Consider the following 15,467-nt stretch of genomic DNA (forward strand, 5'->3'; position numbering starts at 1 on the left):
TTCTTGAGCCGTTCTTGAGCCGTTCTTGAGCCGTTCGTAGCCGTTCGTAGCCATTCTTAACCCGTTCTTGACCCCTTCTTGAGCCGTTCGTAGCCATTCGTAGCCGTTCTTGACCCGTTCTTGAGCCGTTCGTAGCCATTCGTAGCCATTCTTGACCCGTTCTTGAGCCGTTCGTAGCCGTTCTTGACCCGTTCTTGACCCGTTTGAAGCCGTTTCTGAGCCGTTCTTGACTTGTTCACTGCCGTCCTTGACCCATTTGAAAATCGTTCCTGACCCGTTCGCAGCCTTGTTCACAGTCGTTTCTAACCCGTTCGTAGCCGTTCCTGACCCGTTCGCAGCCTTGTTCACAGTCGTTTCTAACCCATTCGTAGCCGTTCCTGACCCGTTCGCAACCGTTCCTGACCCGTTCGCAGCCGTTCCTGAGTTGGTAGTAGCCTTGTATGTAGCCTTTAATGACTTGTTCGTAGCCTCGTTCGCAGCCCTGCTTGAGTTGTTCATACCCTCGTTCGCAGCTGTTGCTAGGCCGTTCACTACCACTGCCGTTCATTGTAGTGTGATAGCAGTAGCAGTTCGATAATCCTTCGTAGCTGTTCGATAATTGTTCGTAGCCGTTCCATAACCCTTCGTAGATGTTTGATAACCGTTCGATAGCCGCTCCTAATCCGTTCACTGCTGCTCATTCAGGTTGATAGTCGTTTTTGAGTTAGCGTTAGCCGCGCGTTGAAGTTCGTTTATCGCAGTCTGTACTGCTCGCACGTTCTTCTCGAACGAAGTCAGCTTCTCATCTGATTCTTTCTGTTGATTCATCAATCTTTTAACGCAGGATTCCACATACAGTTTGTTGACAGCATCAGTGTCAGCTTCAGGTTGCGCTACACGACGAATCTTGCGCGATCGTGCATCATAGTCTGTAGCGACACGACACAGAGCGTTTCCGCGCACGTAACTTCTCACCAATCTATCCCAATGATCGCTTGTGCCAGTTGCATCATTTCTCCGTTCGAATAATCCAAATTTGTTGATAGGCATTTTTCGATGCGAATGGCGCCGATCGACTGAATACTTTTGCCGAGACACCGTTTAATTTATAATAATGCCAACTTCGCGAAGTTCCTCAATGATCGAGGGTCTCATTGTCGTGAGCGTTGTGGCCAGCTCGGCGCGAAGCATCGAGCAATCGTACCCGATCCACTAACTCATTGGGATCGTCCCAGTGCACGTAGTCGATTTTATTGTCGGTTAGCGTCATCGCTTGAGGCATGAATACACCCTTTCCAGATTTTTTCTTTTCAATTGACATCAACGGTGCGATTATTTGTTTGTATTTGTATCCCCTGTTGCTCCGTAATTGACCTTGCGCATCATATTTGCGTTTATGCGCGTTCGTCGCCAATAATACGCTCTTGTATTTTTGCATATCGTCTTCCGTGTAAATAACGTCATTGGGAATCGTCTTGAAGACTAGCTCGTATAATCCAGGTGTACCAATGTACTTTACTTTGTCTATAATTATAGAATCATATTTATCCATGTCGAATCGTTTGTTACCGAGCAACATTCCATCCTTGTCGAAATAGACACCATATACGTGATCGATCTCGTTTTTTTTGTCGCCACCGAGGAGAGCGCTCATGTATTTTTGTCCCAGTGGTCCGAAGTGCTCTCGCAACATTTCTTGACCTTCCAACGTTTGTAACGTGTTTCGAACGGATGTTTCAAGTGAATTGCTTGTTTCGAAAACATTTTCGTTTGCGAGTGATTCGGGTATTGTAAATGGTATGATTCTCGTTGTCGCGGACTGTGTAGAGGTGGACGGTGTAGAGCTTATCGGTGGTTCATCCAGTAAAAATCCATCCGATGTACGTGGCGTCGATGAGCGATTTGTGTTTGATCGTTTTCTCTTTTTCGGTGTCGCATCTTCTTCCTCCTCCTCGTACCGTTTAACAGCGGGTAACGTTTTAATTTTCACGTCAGCTTTACTCTCAGGTTCGTTTTTCACTGCGATCAAGCTCGCGTTGTCGACAATCTTTTGTAGTGGTTCGATAATAGGTTTAAAGTGAGTCTTGACTGCGATATCGTCATCGATCTTATCAGTCTTTAAAGCACGATGTTTCTTACGGATCGATTCGCTCGTTTTCACAATTTCCTTCGCAATCTTTTCACGCTCGCGAATGTTATCAGCCACGTCTGCAGAGTGCTCGCGTTTCACTCTTCTCGACAGAATATCGGCAGCGACTAATCGTTTTGCGGTATCGCAAACTCGTTAAATCCTTTTCTGTATCGCCCGTTTGTAAGCAAGCTGTCCTTGTCTATCACTAGGAATCCATACTTTTGTTGCCAACAAATACGACATAATTTACTGAAATCTTCGTACGACATGTCGGTATTCACATGATCATTGTACACGTGTTTCAAGTTGCTACCATCCTGTTTAAACAAGATCAGTAAGTTTGCGTTGTCGCGTATAAGATGTTTTGGTATTCTCGCGTACGTCTGACAGAGATAGAAGCAATCAACGTTCGAGTGGCGTCCCATTGAAAAGTACTCTCTTATCGTATCTTGCTTGTCACACGCCACGTCATCAAAGATGAAAATCGAGTTTGGACATGCCTCGCTCGGTGGAATGACGTCACTGTTATTGGAGAATGTAAAGTAGCCGATTTCTTCGATCGACGTCAACAAATTCTCTAGATACCGATATTTCGACTGTTGCAGTGACTTTGAGTACACGTTTTCGAAGCAAACACCATGCGGGCTTTCTATCAAACTAATCAAGACGTTAGTTTTACCGCAATTCGAGGGGCCGCATACGATCGCGCGTATAGTAGTCGGCAACATCGTACCATGTCTGCGCATCTCCGCGTTGTCTCCCACCGAGCGTAATCTGTCGTCGCAATTCGTCACGCGTATCGTCAAAGGTCGCACGAATCTCATTTTTCCACTCCCCGATTGAATCGAACGCTTGCCTATTTATAGTTGCGCGGAACCACGAATCGTTCAGTAACGAAAAAATGTTTGTTCTGCTAACAAGCTTCCGATATTCACGGTTTAAGCGCCGAACAGCTGCAATTTGTGCCAAAAGAAGTTTTACTGCAATGTGAAAATCACATCCACTACGTGTGAGACAAGCTTCCGGAACACATAAAGGCGGATCCAGAGATTCAGGTCTGTCGCCGCTGTTTCGAACATTACAATCGACCGTGGCAGCGAAACGCACATCGACGGTCCAGCGCCGATGATAAAGGATTGCAGCGAATGTCAGCAAAAAAAATAGGTAGAGGACTATTAAATCACGCAATAAACGCACTTCCAATCGAATTCCATATCCCCGTCTATCAGTTTTGTGGTCCGGGCACGCGGCTACGAAAGCGATTAGCCAGAGGCGATCGAAGTATCAACCCATTGGACACGGCGTGCCGTGAACACGATATTGCGTACTCTCGGAGCAACGATCTCACCGAGAGACACGTGGCGGATAAGGTACTCGCCGACAAAGCGCGAACTCGCATCATTGCGAGAGATTCGACTCTTGGTGAAAGAGCCGCCGCCACAGCTGTCTGGGCAGCGATGAAAACCAAGACAAAGCTCGGTATGGGCCTGATGACGACGACGAAGACGAAGACGAAGAAAAAGACGACGAAGAAACGGATACTTCCGGTATCGAAACGCGATGGCATATTGCCAATTCTAACAATGTTGGGCGCGCTTGGATCCATGATTGGTGGAGCGGCTGGTGTAGCAAAGATGGTGAACGACGGAAAAGCCTCGCAACGTCAGTTGCATGAGATGTTACGTCACAATCGCGCCATGGAAGGTCACGGACTGTATCTCGCTCCATACAAACGTGGACGAGGAGTTTCAGGGAGGAAAAAAAAAACGTCAAAGAGACGCTAAAAATGCCAAAGGGCGAAACTACTAATATACAATTGCTGCAACTGGCAAAACGTATGCGCATTCCATACTTTAGAGGTGTTTTCATGCGTGATTCGCTACCGACAGTGGTATATATCAAAACGAGAGCAGCATCATAAATTTGGATAACGCTAAAGGATCAGGTACTCATTGGGTGGCGTACGCAAAGAGAGAGAATCACGCTATATATCTCGACAGTTTTGGCAATCTTCGACCACCGAATGAATTGGTGCAATATTTCGGGCGGAACGTGACAAAGATACAGTACAATCACACACCTGTTCAAACTTATGATCAGAGCATCTGCGGACAATTGCGTTTGCAGTTTCTCCGAACGGTCGATACGCGCGAATTTAAAGACAGACATTGCATTATTTAACTCAGTATTCGTTAAACAGTTTTGTCGATATGTCTATGACATTCACGCTGACTGGAAAGAGTAGCGTCCTCGCGGCAAACTACTTTTCCGCCATAGATATGAGCGACGATGAATACGAACTCGGTCTAGCGGATTTTGAGACTTATGACACGATATCGAACGTGAATTCCTCGAATAATAAATTTTACTTTGGCAAAGATGACGCGGAAATTACGATTCCCGAGGGATCGTACGAGCTGCAAGCGATACATGAGTTTTTGAAACATGCAATTTCACGAAAACGTCCGCGACACGCTGTTCGTGATGACGATAAGAAACACATTGACAATGGTGACTTTGAAGATGGAGAATACCCGATAGTGCTCCGCGCTAATTACAATACGATGAGGAGCGAGATCAAATGCGCCTACAGAATGAATTTTAACAATCCTAAAAACATTGGATCGCTGCTGGGATTCTCGAACCGTATACTGCAGCCGCGAAAATGGTATAAGTCGGACATGCCGATTAACATTATCAACGTGAACATTATCCGCGTAGAGTGTAACGTGACCGCGGGCGCGTACAGCAACGGCAAACTCGTTCATACTATACATGAATTTTCACCGAGGGTACCACCAGGATATAAGATATCGGAAACACCGGCGCACATCATTTACTTGCCGATCATCGCGCGGAGCATTACGGATTTAACGTTACGCGTTGTCGACCAGGACAGACGATTGCTCGATTTTCGAGAAGAAGAGATCACCATTAGATTGCACGTACGACGACAGTAATAACGTACGTGTGCGGCGTATGAGGTGCTCGTGTTGAACGGATCGAAAGACACGAGAGATAACACAATCTTTACGGAGCCAGCGACAACAACAACAACGTCGACATTCGCTAATATCCAATCATCCGGTTGCGCCAAGAAAAAGAAACTGAACGCATCAAACGTTGCGTTTTTACAATCTTTGGGATTCGCGGTGCGAAATATCTGAACAATGACCGACATCCTCAACATCGGGGAAGAGCCAATCTTCGACGATCGCATCGTCAAAATCGAGACTCACACGTACAACCCGTTCGCCAATACCACGTTCGGACACAGTGATGAGATAAGAATACCCATACAACAACAGGATCTGTATACGTTGCCGTTTGACAGTTTTCTATACATCGAAGGAGAATTAAAGATAAATAGACCAGCCGAAGGATCTGATGTGATACTGGGAAATAATTGCGTTGCATTCATGTTTGATGAGATTCGATATGAACTCGATGGCGTGGAGATTGATCGCAACAGAAACGTGGGAATAACAAGTATGCTCAAAAACTATGTAACGATATCATCCGATAGAAGCGTGATTATGAGAAACGCCAGCTGGAGTGATCCGACCACTGTGAATGGAAATTTCAATTTTTGCGTGCCGCTCTACATGTTATTGGGTTTTTGCGAGGATTACAGACGAGTGGTGATTAACGCTCGTCATGAGTTGATATTAATACGATCGCGCAACGACAACAATTGTCTGGTTGGAGATTCGACGCTGGACCCTCCTGGATCAACATATTCAAGATACAATGGCGAATGCCACATGTGTTGTTGAGCGAGATTAAGAAGCTGTCTATGCTGCGCGCTCTGGAAAGCGGACGCTACCTCAGCATGGGTTTTCGCTCGTGGGATCTGTACGAGTTTCCGCTATTGCAGCGTACAACTAAGCATTCGTGGGCCATTAAAAGCGCGACTCAGCTGGAGAAACCACGATATGTTATCTTTGCTCTGCAGACAGGCCGGAAGAATGTCATGTCTGAGGATATGAGTCGATTCGACGATTGCAAATTGACCAACGTGAAACTCTATCTGAACTCGGAATGTTATCCGTACGACGACATGAATCTGGACTTCGATAAAAACAGATGGTCGATTCTGTACGACACGTATGCGCGTTTCTGCAAAAACTATTACGGATACGAGTATCTCGAGCCGAGTCTCACCGTCTCAATGTTTCTACGTAATGGCCCATTCGTAATCATCGATTGTTCTCGACAAAACGAATCGATCAAGAGCGCAACCGTGGATGTGAGATTGGAATTTGAGTGTAAGGAAAACGTGCCGATGAATACCTCTGCGTACTGTCTCATCAAACATGATCGCGTGATCCAGTACAACTCGTTGACCAACGTTGTGCGCAAAATCACCTAAATGCACCAACAATTTAGAGTGGGGGAAGCATAGCAGAATATAAATCAAAGTGTTATGAGATGGTTGTCATTCTTCTTTTTAACTGATACATCGAAGAGAGAGAGATTTCGTCATGTCCGTACCAACGTTTGTGGATCTACAGTGGTTTATCCTCAATAAACGATTCATTGTAAAGGAAGCGGCAATCCTGATAAGAGGATTTATTTTATCACATTATTTTTTCGCATGTCCTGTACCATGGGGTGTGCTCATAAAATCGGAGAGACACCAAGCTTCATGGTTGACTCAAAATCATCATGGATTACAATGGAAAGATGGAAACGTTCCATATAGCATGGCTCAGCGTTTGATTACAACAGCTATCGTTGGTGGACATGAAGAAGAAGAAGAAGAATCCATTCTCATATATGTAAAAGGACTTGAAAAGCGAGAATGGTTAGCCGATATATTGGATGATGCGGGAAACGGTTTCATTATTGAGACCTTGGATGCTGATTACGACGATATCGAGTCTCTAAATAATCTAGATGTTAAAAACACTATGCGATGTGGAAAACATGTTAAGAATTGCGCATTACAAAATGTATTCAAAATATTTAATTGGTGGTCGCAACGCCAGAAAGAATTGCAAGATTTGAAAAAATAAAATATTTAAACATTAATGTGTTTTATCTCTTATTCCCCTTCCCCAATCCTTTCCTCACGAATCGTTTCTAATAATTCTTTTTATCCGAGCGCCGTTTTCCCTTCTCCTAAATTTCATAGCGCATTAATCTCCCACCACATTTACCTTACTACTTTTAAAAAATAAGCGTCATGTATAGCACTCGATTAATTTCTTTATACGATCAGTGTCGCGTGAACCGTTCGTACTGGTGGTTTCACTTTAATAACGTAGAAAAAAAATGTACTCCACCGAAAGAACCAGCGGCTCCGGCAGACATGCGAATAATTACATACCGAATTGTGATGAAACTCCATCGTTTGAGAACAAATGCGACAAGTTTAACTTTTTCTATTTTTCTATTTTTGTCTTTATATTTTTACAAATTATATTATTTTTAAACTAATTTTATTTACAGCATTTTGTTGGAGCGTCGTGCGGTTCGTATACTATGCAAACGATATGCATTGACAGCTACCGAATTCAAATTCTTCGAAATTGGTATCAAAGTGGATCCACCGAGTTACGTGGAAATCGCGAATAGGAGATCATCGAGGAAAGGAACTGATACTATCTCTCGAAGCGTGGAAGGGACTCTACGAGCAACGTCACAATATTCAAAATTTCCTTCGTAACGACTCTAAAGATGTCCACAGTTTTATAAGCGTTGGACCACTAACAGTGAGATTTCATACGATTAACGACGCCAAGCTAATAAGTCTTGAATCTTCCAATGTACGCATGATGATGATCGAATCGACGTTATACCGTATGTTCGATCTCGATCCATGCATCGATGTAACTTTTGATCGATTGGTTAAAATTATCGGGACAGTCGATATCAAGTTTACACAATTTTCAAATATCGCGTCCACTGTAACGGATAATAAAAAAGTATCAAATGTAATACGCGCTAGCGACGCCTTCAATAAACATCAACTCGTCGATTGTGAGCTGGCAGCTTTAGTTTTTAGTTCATAATATGTAAGAAAAAAATATGTAAAAGAAGAATAAAAGAGTTTTTAAATCTAAATCATGATATAATTTCTTTGCACGCATTTCCCATCCGTCTCTCTCCCACCCGTAAACAGTTCCCTCTTATACGTATAGCTCCCAATAGGTGCGTGGTCCTTGCGGGGGATGACGTCATGCGGGGAAGGGGGAACGTGACGCTAGAGACCGGGAGGCTAGGGATCGCGAGAAGAGAGATTAGGGACCGCAAGAGAGGTGTCACGGCGAGAAACATGAAAGAGAGAGATAGCGCGAGGCTAGAGACTACGAGAGAGGTTTGCAAAGGAAAAGAAGAGGAATTTTAAAAACATTTTCTTTAATATTGACATTAATTTTTCATTACTATAAATGTGTATTTACGTGTGTGTGTGTGAATTTAAAAAGAATATAAATGTATTTAAATGTATATAAATGTGAATATAAAATGGATATAAAATTATAATATAAAATGGATATATGAATATATATATGAATGTATATAAATGTGAATATAAATGAATATATAAATGAATATATGAGTATATAAAATTTTAAGGATCGCGAGAGCGCTTAGAAGAGATAGCGCGAGGCGTTTCATGAGAGAGCGAGAGATGGGGAAGGGGAACGCGATGCTAAGGTCCACCAGAGATAGCGCGAGAGGTGCACGCGAGAAAGGGATAACGCGAGAGCGCTTAGAAGAAAGAGCGTGAGGCGTTTATGAGAGAATGAGAGGCACATGTGAGAAAGAGATAACGCGAGAGGCGCACGCGAGAGAGATGTTCGCAAAGGAATCGGCGCTCCCTAAACAATGAGAAAGAATCCCGCTTAGGGGGAAGGGAAAGGTACCGCAAAGGCTGCCGAATATCGGCGCGTAATGCAACACAGTCTTTTACCGCGAAAAAAAACACGTGTCCCGACGTGTTCATTGCGATAAGCGCGACCTCCCAAGATCCCCTCAGATGGGGGAGGGGAGGGGAAGTACCGCGAGGGCGGCCGAATATCGGCGCTCACTTTGCGGTGTTTTGTTTATAATAACATGTTAGATAATTCAAAGTAATACAATACGCTGTTTTGTTTATGAAAAACAATACGCGATAAGCGTCTCCCATAAGCGCCCCCGCCCCGCGTGACGTCATCCCCCTTGCCACCGAGATCCCCCCGCCCCGCGTGACGTCATACCCCCTCGCCCCGGAGAACCCCCCCCCCGCCCCGCACCCCCCTCGGAGGACCAGAATTAGAACTCTCCTTGTATTCCTACTATGCAATATTGTCCATATTTTGTTCTCGTGCTTCTTGTAAGTGAAGCACTTGTTCCATTTTCATGCTTTTTCTTTTCTTATTTTCATTATTTTTATTTATATTATAAGATTCTAAAGAAATCAATATTTTATTATCATTACTTACGATCATATTTTGAGACTCGAAAGGAATTGGCACTGCACTGCGTTTTAATCCTCTTGTAACTTTATTTGAGAAGGAGTCTTCAAGAAAATGATCTTCGCAGAATCCCGCACGAATTGAGTTGGGCGTCCATTTTTCTAATTTAGGATTTCCTGCAACAGAAACAAATTAAAAGATTTGAAAATTCTATCGTTACATGTTACTCGAGCATTAGCTATTGTACTAGTAGATATAATTTCATCATGTTATAAATTTGGTTTTTAGGATCAAAATTGATGTTTTTTTTCCAGATATGTAGATAATTGTATAGATAACCGTATATATATATATATATATATATATATATATATATATTGTTACGTCCGCGGGACCGAATCCGCGAAAGATCGCTATCGACCGCGACACGCAACCGCCGTTCACTCGTACACCGTGAAATAAACGTGCTCTCGTTTAGAAAGGAAAGACCTTTATTATAGAAACGATATGAAGAAATATAATAAATGGGAATCGGGAAATATTAGACCGAGAAAACCGAATACGTCCGCTCGTGACAGCCGCGGAACTCGGACTCAGCAGAAGACAGCTGCTGACAAACAATCCATAACGACGCCTTGACAACGCGATGTTCCTCGATCTCACGGAAGACTCGATGATCTTAGACGGATACAGGGACGTATCGCAATACGGACGTAACACATGCTCCCCTCTTCACAAGATTGTCGTCCCGACAATCAATCCAGTAGGACAAATCCAAATTCCTCTCAGGAATCCTGTCGATTTACAGACCCCGATGTGACTCCTTGTTCTTCCTGAACTGTTGTTCCAGGTTACCGAACTACACACCTTCTTGGGTCCAAACAACTTTCCAGGAATCTTCTTCAAAGTCCCAATTTCAATAATCTTCAGGCAAGAGAGGGGTAACATTCCGTGGACCCAACGTCCTTCTAAGAGGACTCCTCAAGCCCCTGCCTCGGCATTTGCCCAAGCCTCCGGGAAAAAACCACGGATCAAAATAACCACGGAGTGAGGCAGTCTTCGTCCCTTTGAATAATTCTTTCCGTCCGTTCTTCTTGTTCTTAAAATTTCCGTTTGCTCTCTCTCCCTTGTTGTGAAAAGTAAGATGAAATTTCTTCGTGTCGTTGTCAAGTGGAAGATGAAACTTCACTACGTCGTTCAGAAATCGAAGATGAAACTCAACTCAACCTGAAAAATAACTCACGACAGGAAATTCGAAAAATATTATTCTTTTAAAAATTAAGTTATATCTAATCTATCTTGGGCTCCGATTTCTAATTTAATCTTCTATTATAAAAAGGAGCTAATCTATCCGAATGAACGATTTTACATTTATGTTTACTCGATTTCCTAATTCCAAAAACTACATCGCTAAGCTTTTTTACAATCTTATAGGGCCCCTTCCAATTACTCTGTAATTTAGGAGATTTACCCCCTACTCTATGAGGATTATAAAATCAAACCTCTTCATCAATGTTGAAATTAATTTTTCTAACTTTTCGGTCATACCGAATCTTAGAATGAAGAGATTGTAGATTCTCTATTATCTTTTTTGAGATTACCAAATTGAGATTCAAAAATCTTGTCTAAGTTTATTTTTTTAAGAAAATCTATTCCTAAAATGCAATCGTCAGAAATATTAGCAACAATAATAGGAATCTCTACTTCATGTTTTCCTAATTCAATCAAAACGTTAACTTTATTTTTGACCTCAATTAATTCTCCCGTAGGATATCTAAGACAACAATTCTTTGCTTCGAAAAATTCTTTAGGTCCTTTAATAAATTTTTCACTAAGAATGGAGACATCGGAGCCCGTATCTATTCTAAACTGACAGATTCTTCCATCTAAATTACTCTTATAAATTACCCTTATAATAAAAATTATTTTTAATTCTACTTATCCTAGAACATTGTGAAATATGTGGGGCAATCACGCAATGAGTCAAACCTGCCCCGCGAAGTTCGACTAGTCCTTGTTTTCCGAAAGCGATGGACATTCGGAACGGAAGTGACCCTCAGCGCCGCATTGCCAGCATTCTTTTTTAGCTTTCGGACCGTTTTTGTAAAAATTCTTATTTTTATTCTCAAATTTCTTTTTACCAAATTCTTTCTCTTTTGTTTCCTCGTTTTTTTGTTTATTTTCAAATTTGTTGAATTTATTGAATTTATCAAATTTATTAAATTTATTATATTTGTTAAATTTATTGAATTTATTATAATTTTCTGAATTTTCATTTTAATAATTTTTATTTTTTGTAAAACTATTTTCTTGGATAACTTTAACTGCCATTGCTCTTTCTATGGCGGATTTTAACGAGGAAATACTTTCTAATTGAAGAGTTCTTTTTAGGAAGCCATCAGATAACGCGGCTATGAACTGTGCGCAAGCAATTTTGTCCCTAACTTCGTGGGAACATTCCGGGTATGTTAAACGCGATAATCTCTCTAGATCTGCACCGAGAGAAACTAAATCTTCCGAACTCTTTTGTCTACGATTAGTAAATTGTGTATAATAAGTCTGGGCTAAATGCCCTTCACCAAATCGTAACTCTAATTTCGATTTAAGATCCGCGAACTCTAAATTTTCGATTTCAGAAATTCCATCTAAAACGGTCCGCGCTTTTCCTCTCAAACAAGCCGCGAGAGCCAACGTCTTTTGGAACGAATTCCACTCGTTAGCCCGCGCTATGAGATCGAACTGGGCAATAAATTCGCGCAAGGAAACACTCCCGTCAAAATTCTCCGGTTTGAGCTTATACCCGAGCTCAAAATTGTTATTATTATTACGCGGAGAATTATCGCGCGCGGAATTTCTAGTTCTAATTTGGAGAGGACTTAGCTGGTTTTCTCGATTTTGATTTTCTTGCTGTCGCTCTCGCTCGAAGAATCTTTTCTCCATGCGGCGCAGCTCGTCGTCTCGTTGTTGCAACATCGTCTCGAAGCGAGTCTGATCCTGAAGACGTTCCTCTCTCAGCTGTCTAATTTCGTCCAAAGCGGCTTGTAGAATATCTGTTTGCTCTGGAATCTCTCGAGCTTCTCCGCTGGTCGTTACTCGAAGCGGAGCCTGAGATCGGGTGATCCTCGGAGAATGTACCAAGGACATGATGTGCTGATTGTCTGGCACTTTTCACTTTACAATGTTCGTGTTTTCATTACGGCTCGTAGCTCGTCATTCAAACTATCCCGGACGAGCCCCCAAAATGTTACGTCCGCGGGACCGAATCCGCGAAAGATTGCTATCGACCGCGACACGCAACCGCCGTTCACTCGTACACCGTGAAATAAACGTGCTCTCGTTTATAAAGGAAAGACCTTTATTATAGAAACGATATGAAGAAATATAATAAATGGGAATTGGGAAATATTAGACCGAGAGAACCGAATATGTCCGCTCGTGACAGCCGCGGAACTCGGACTCAGCAGAAGACAGCTGCTGACAAACAATCCATAGCGACGCCTTGACAACGCGATGTTCCTCGATCTCACGGAAGACTCGATGATCTTAGACGGATACAGGGACGTATCGCAATACGGACGTAACAATATATATATGTATATATACTGTGTAGAATTAGAATACATGTGTGATATTATGTATAGGAAGATGTAAAGTAATAAGAATTAATGGATTATAAAATGAAATAAAATACAAATAATATATATATAATTTATTATTTTTATTTCTCTCTAATCTCTAATACTTATTATTTAGCATGGGTTATTCATATTTTATAAATATTATAAATATTATTATTACCAAATAATATTAATGTTTAAAAGTATTTATTATTTTATTAAACGAAAATAAAATGCTTCTTGTAGAAAATGCAGTTTGATTAAAGTTATATCTATAGCAATTATCCGTTATTATTCTTAATATCACTTTCTCTTGATATATAAAAATACTACATAGCAACTGGGCAAAATTTGTTAAAGCAGTTTTACACTACAATATGTCAATCAAATCTTTAAAGATGAATCTCAAAAAAGATGAATCATTAATATTGAAAAGTTTTGTAATCAGTTTTAATGAGCTGAGTTGTGCTCATATGTGTGTATGTTTTGCTCTAGTCTATAGGATATATTTTTCTACTATTCTAGTGTTGTGTAAAATTAATTAAAAACCCAAGGAGAACAAATAAGTCAAAATGATGTCAATTTGACGTCATATTGACCAAATTTGGACATAAATTTGATCCAAATTTGATCAATATGACATCAAATTGACATCATTTTGACTTATTTGTTCTCCTTGGGAATGTGTGAACACTCACAAAAATATAGGATACAGAAAACTTATAGAATTAAATATATTGAAATATTATATTAAATTAAATATTGAAATATATTAATAGAATTGAAACAGCTTAAAATATATAATTCTGTTACAATACTTTTAAGAAAGGAGTAACAATATTAGCAAGGGATTAACTATTGAAAAAAGATGTTTCTCGGTTAAGAGATAAAGCTTTATTGATTAATTGTATATATTTTTATATAATATATATATATATAATATATATATTGCATAATTATTTATTTTTATTATGTATATATACACTCGTCAACAAAATTAACGCATATGTATTTTAAGTCAAAATTTCGTATAATTTCAAATAAGCATAACTCCGCTAAAAATGATCGGATTTGAAAAATTTTTTTTTCACTGTCAAGCTTGAAGTCTCTACTTTAAAAACCATTCGTCAGATTTTTAATTTATCCTCTTCCCCGTACGCCACTGCTTCAAAAGTAAGAACGTGTTTTGTCTAAAAAAAATTGCGTACTTTGACGCACTCCACGGGGTGGAATAAATTTTTTTCGCAAATCTTATCATAACTATCGGAAAATGTGGACTTTTTACTACAAATTTAGAAAAAAAGCAAAGTTTGTACGATTTTTTTTCGCGGAGTGCATCCAAAAATCTATAAGAAATACCTTGTCTGGTTAAAAATAATTTTTGGCTGTAAACTAGTGTTATTGTTAGAATTTATTTAAATATTTTTATTTTTATATATGCATTGTTACTATTGTGAATAGCAATATTATTATTTTAAATATTTCTACATGTATTTCTAAGTATATATAGTTCCAAAATAACTCAGCATTATTTATTTCTTAAAATAATAGATGTTTTAACCAGTTAGGAGACGATTTTTTCCTTAGCGAAAATATCGAAGTAATGATCTCCGAATTATAAACAATTAAAAAGAAGAACTTTTCGTAATTAAACTTTGTGAAATTTAAAAGATGAATAAAACTACATTCTTCAGTTAATTTTAGATAAAGCGAGTTGCTAAAATTTTAATTTAAGAATACAAAGATATATTAATGACAAAAATTAGAAACTTGACTTTCTCGACATTTTCACTAAAAAAATTATCTCCAATAAATTGGCTAACGAATCTGTTATTAAAAGAATGCAGAAATTTTAAGATTCATATTAATCATTTTATTATATAGTTTTATTCTCTAAGAATTATTTATTATAATTAAAAAAGATTTAAAAACCGACATTTTTTATAAATTATATAGACCGCGTGATTGACAAAGAAGAAATTAAATCTTTTACCATAATTGTTTGAGCATGTTGTAATATAATATATTATATAATTATATAATAAAATTATATAATTAATATTACATATTATTAAACTATTAATTTAATATTCTTATAAAATTAAACTTACACTTAAGGTTATCATTCTCGTCGGCGTCAGAAGAATCTCCTCCGTCGGCGTCGGAATAACCTCCTCCGTCGGCGTCGAAATCTCCGTCGGCGTCGGAACCGCCGTCGGCGTCGGAACTACCGTCGGCGTTGAAACCGCCGTCGGCGTTGGAATTGCCGTCGACGATAGTTCCGACGTCGACGGCAATGCTTGTAGTACTCTGCGTTGATACCACTGCGTTGATACC

At 40.1% G+C, this 15,467-nt stretch overlaps 1 protein-coding gene across 1 annotated transcript in view; it reads right to left on the reverse strand.

The window, feature by feature from the left end:
* Nucleotides 1-14,948: 14,948 nt before the first annotated feature.
* LOC145943365 (uncharacterized) overlaps nucleotides 14,949-15,467 on the reverse strand; it is a 3,835-nt gene continuing 3,316 nt past the window's right edge. The window contains exons 4-5 of the mRNA XM_083050885.1: nucleotides 15,242-15,440; nucleotides 14,949-14,957 (exon numbers count right to left, since the gene is read on the reverse strand). Coding sequence (XP_082907011.1) covers nucleotides 14,949-14,957; nucleotides 15,242-15,440 — 208 coding nt within the window. The remainder of the gene's footprint in view (nucleotides 14,958-15,241; nucleotides 15,441-15,467) is intronic.

Source organism: Prenolepis imparis, unplaced genomic scaffold, assembly GCF_030444845.1.
Source record: "Prenolepis imparis isolate NDT839.2.m4 unplaced genomic scaffold, iyPreImpa1.0 SCAF_12, whole genome shotgun sequence".
NCBI lineage: Eukaryota > Metazoa > Arthropoda > Insecta > Hymenoptera > Formicidae > Prenolepis > Prenolepis imparis.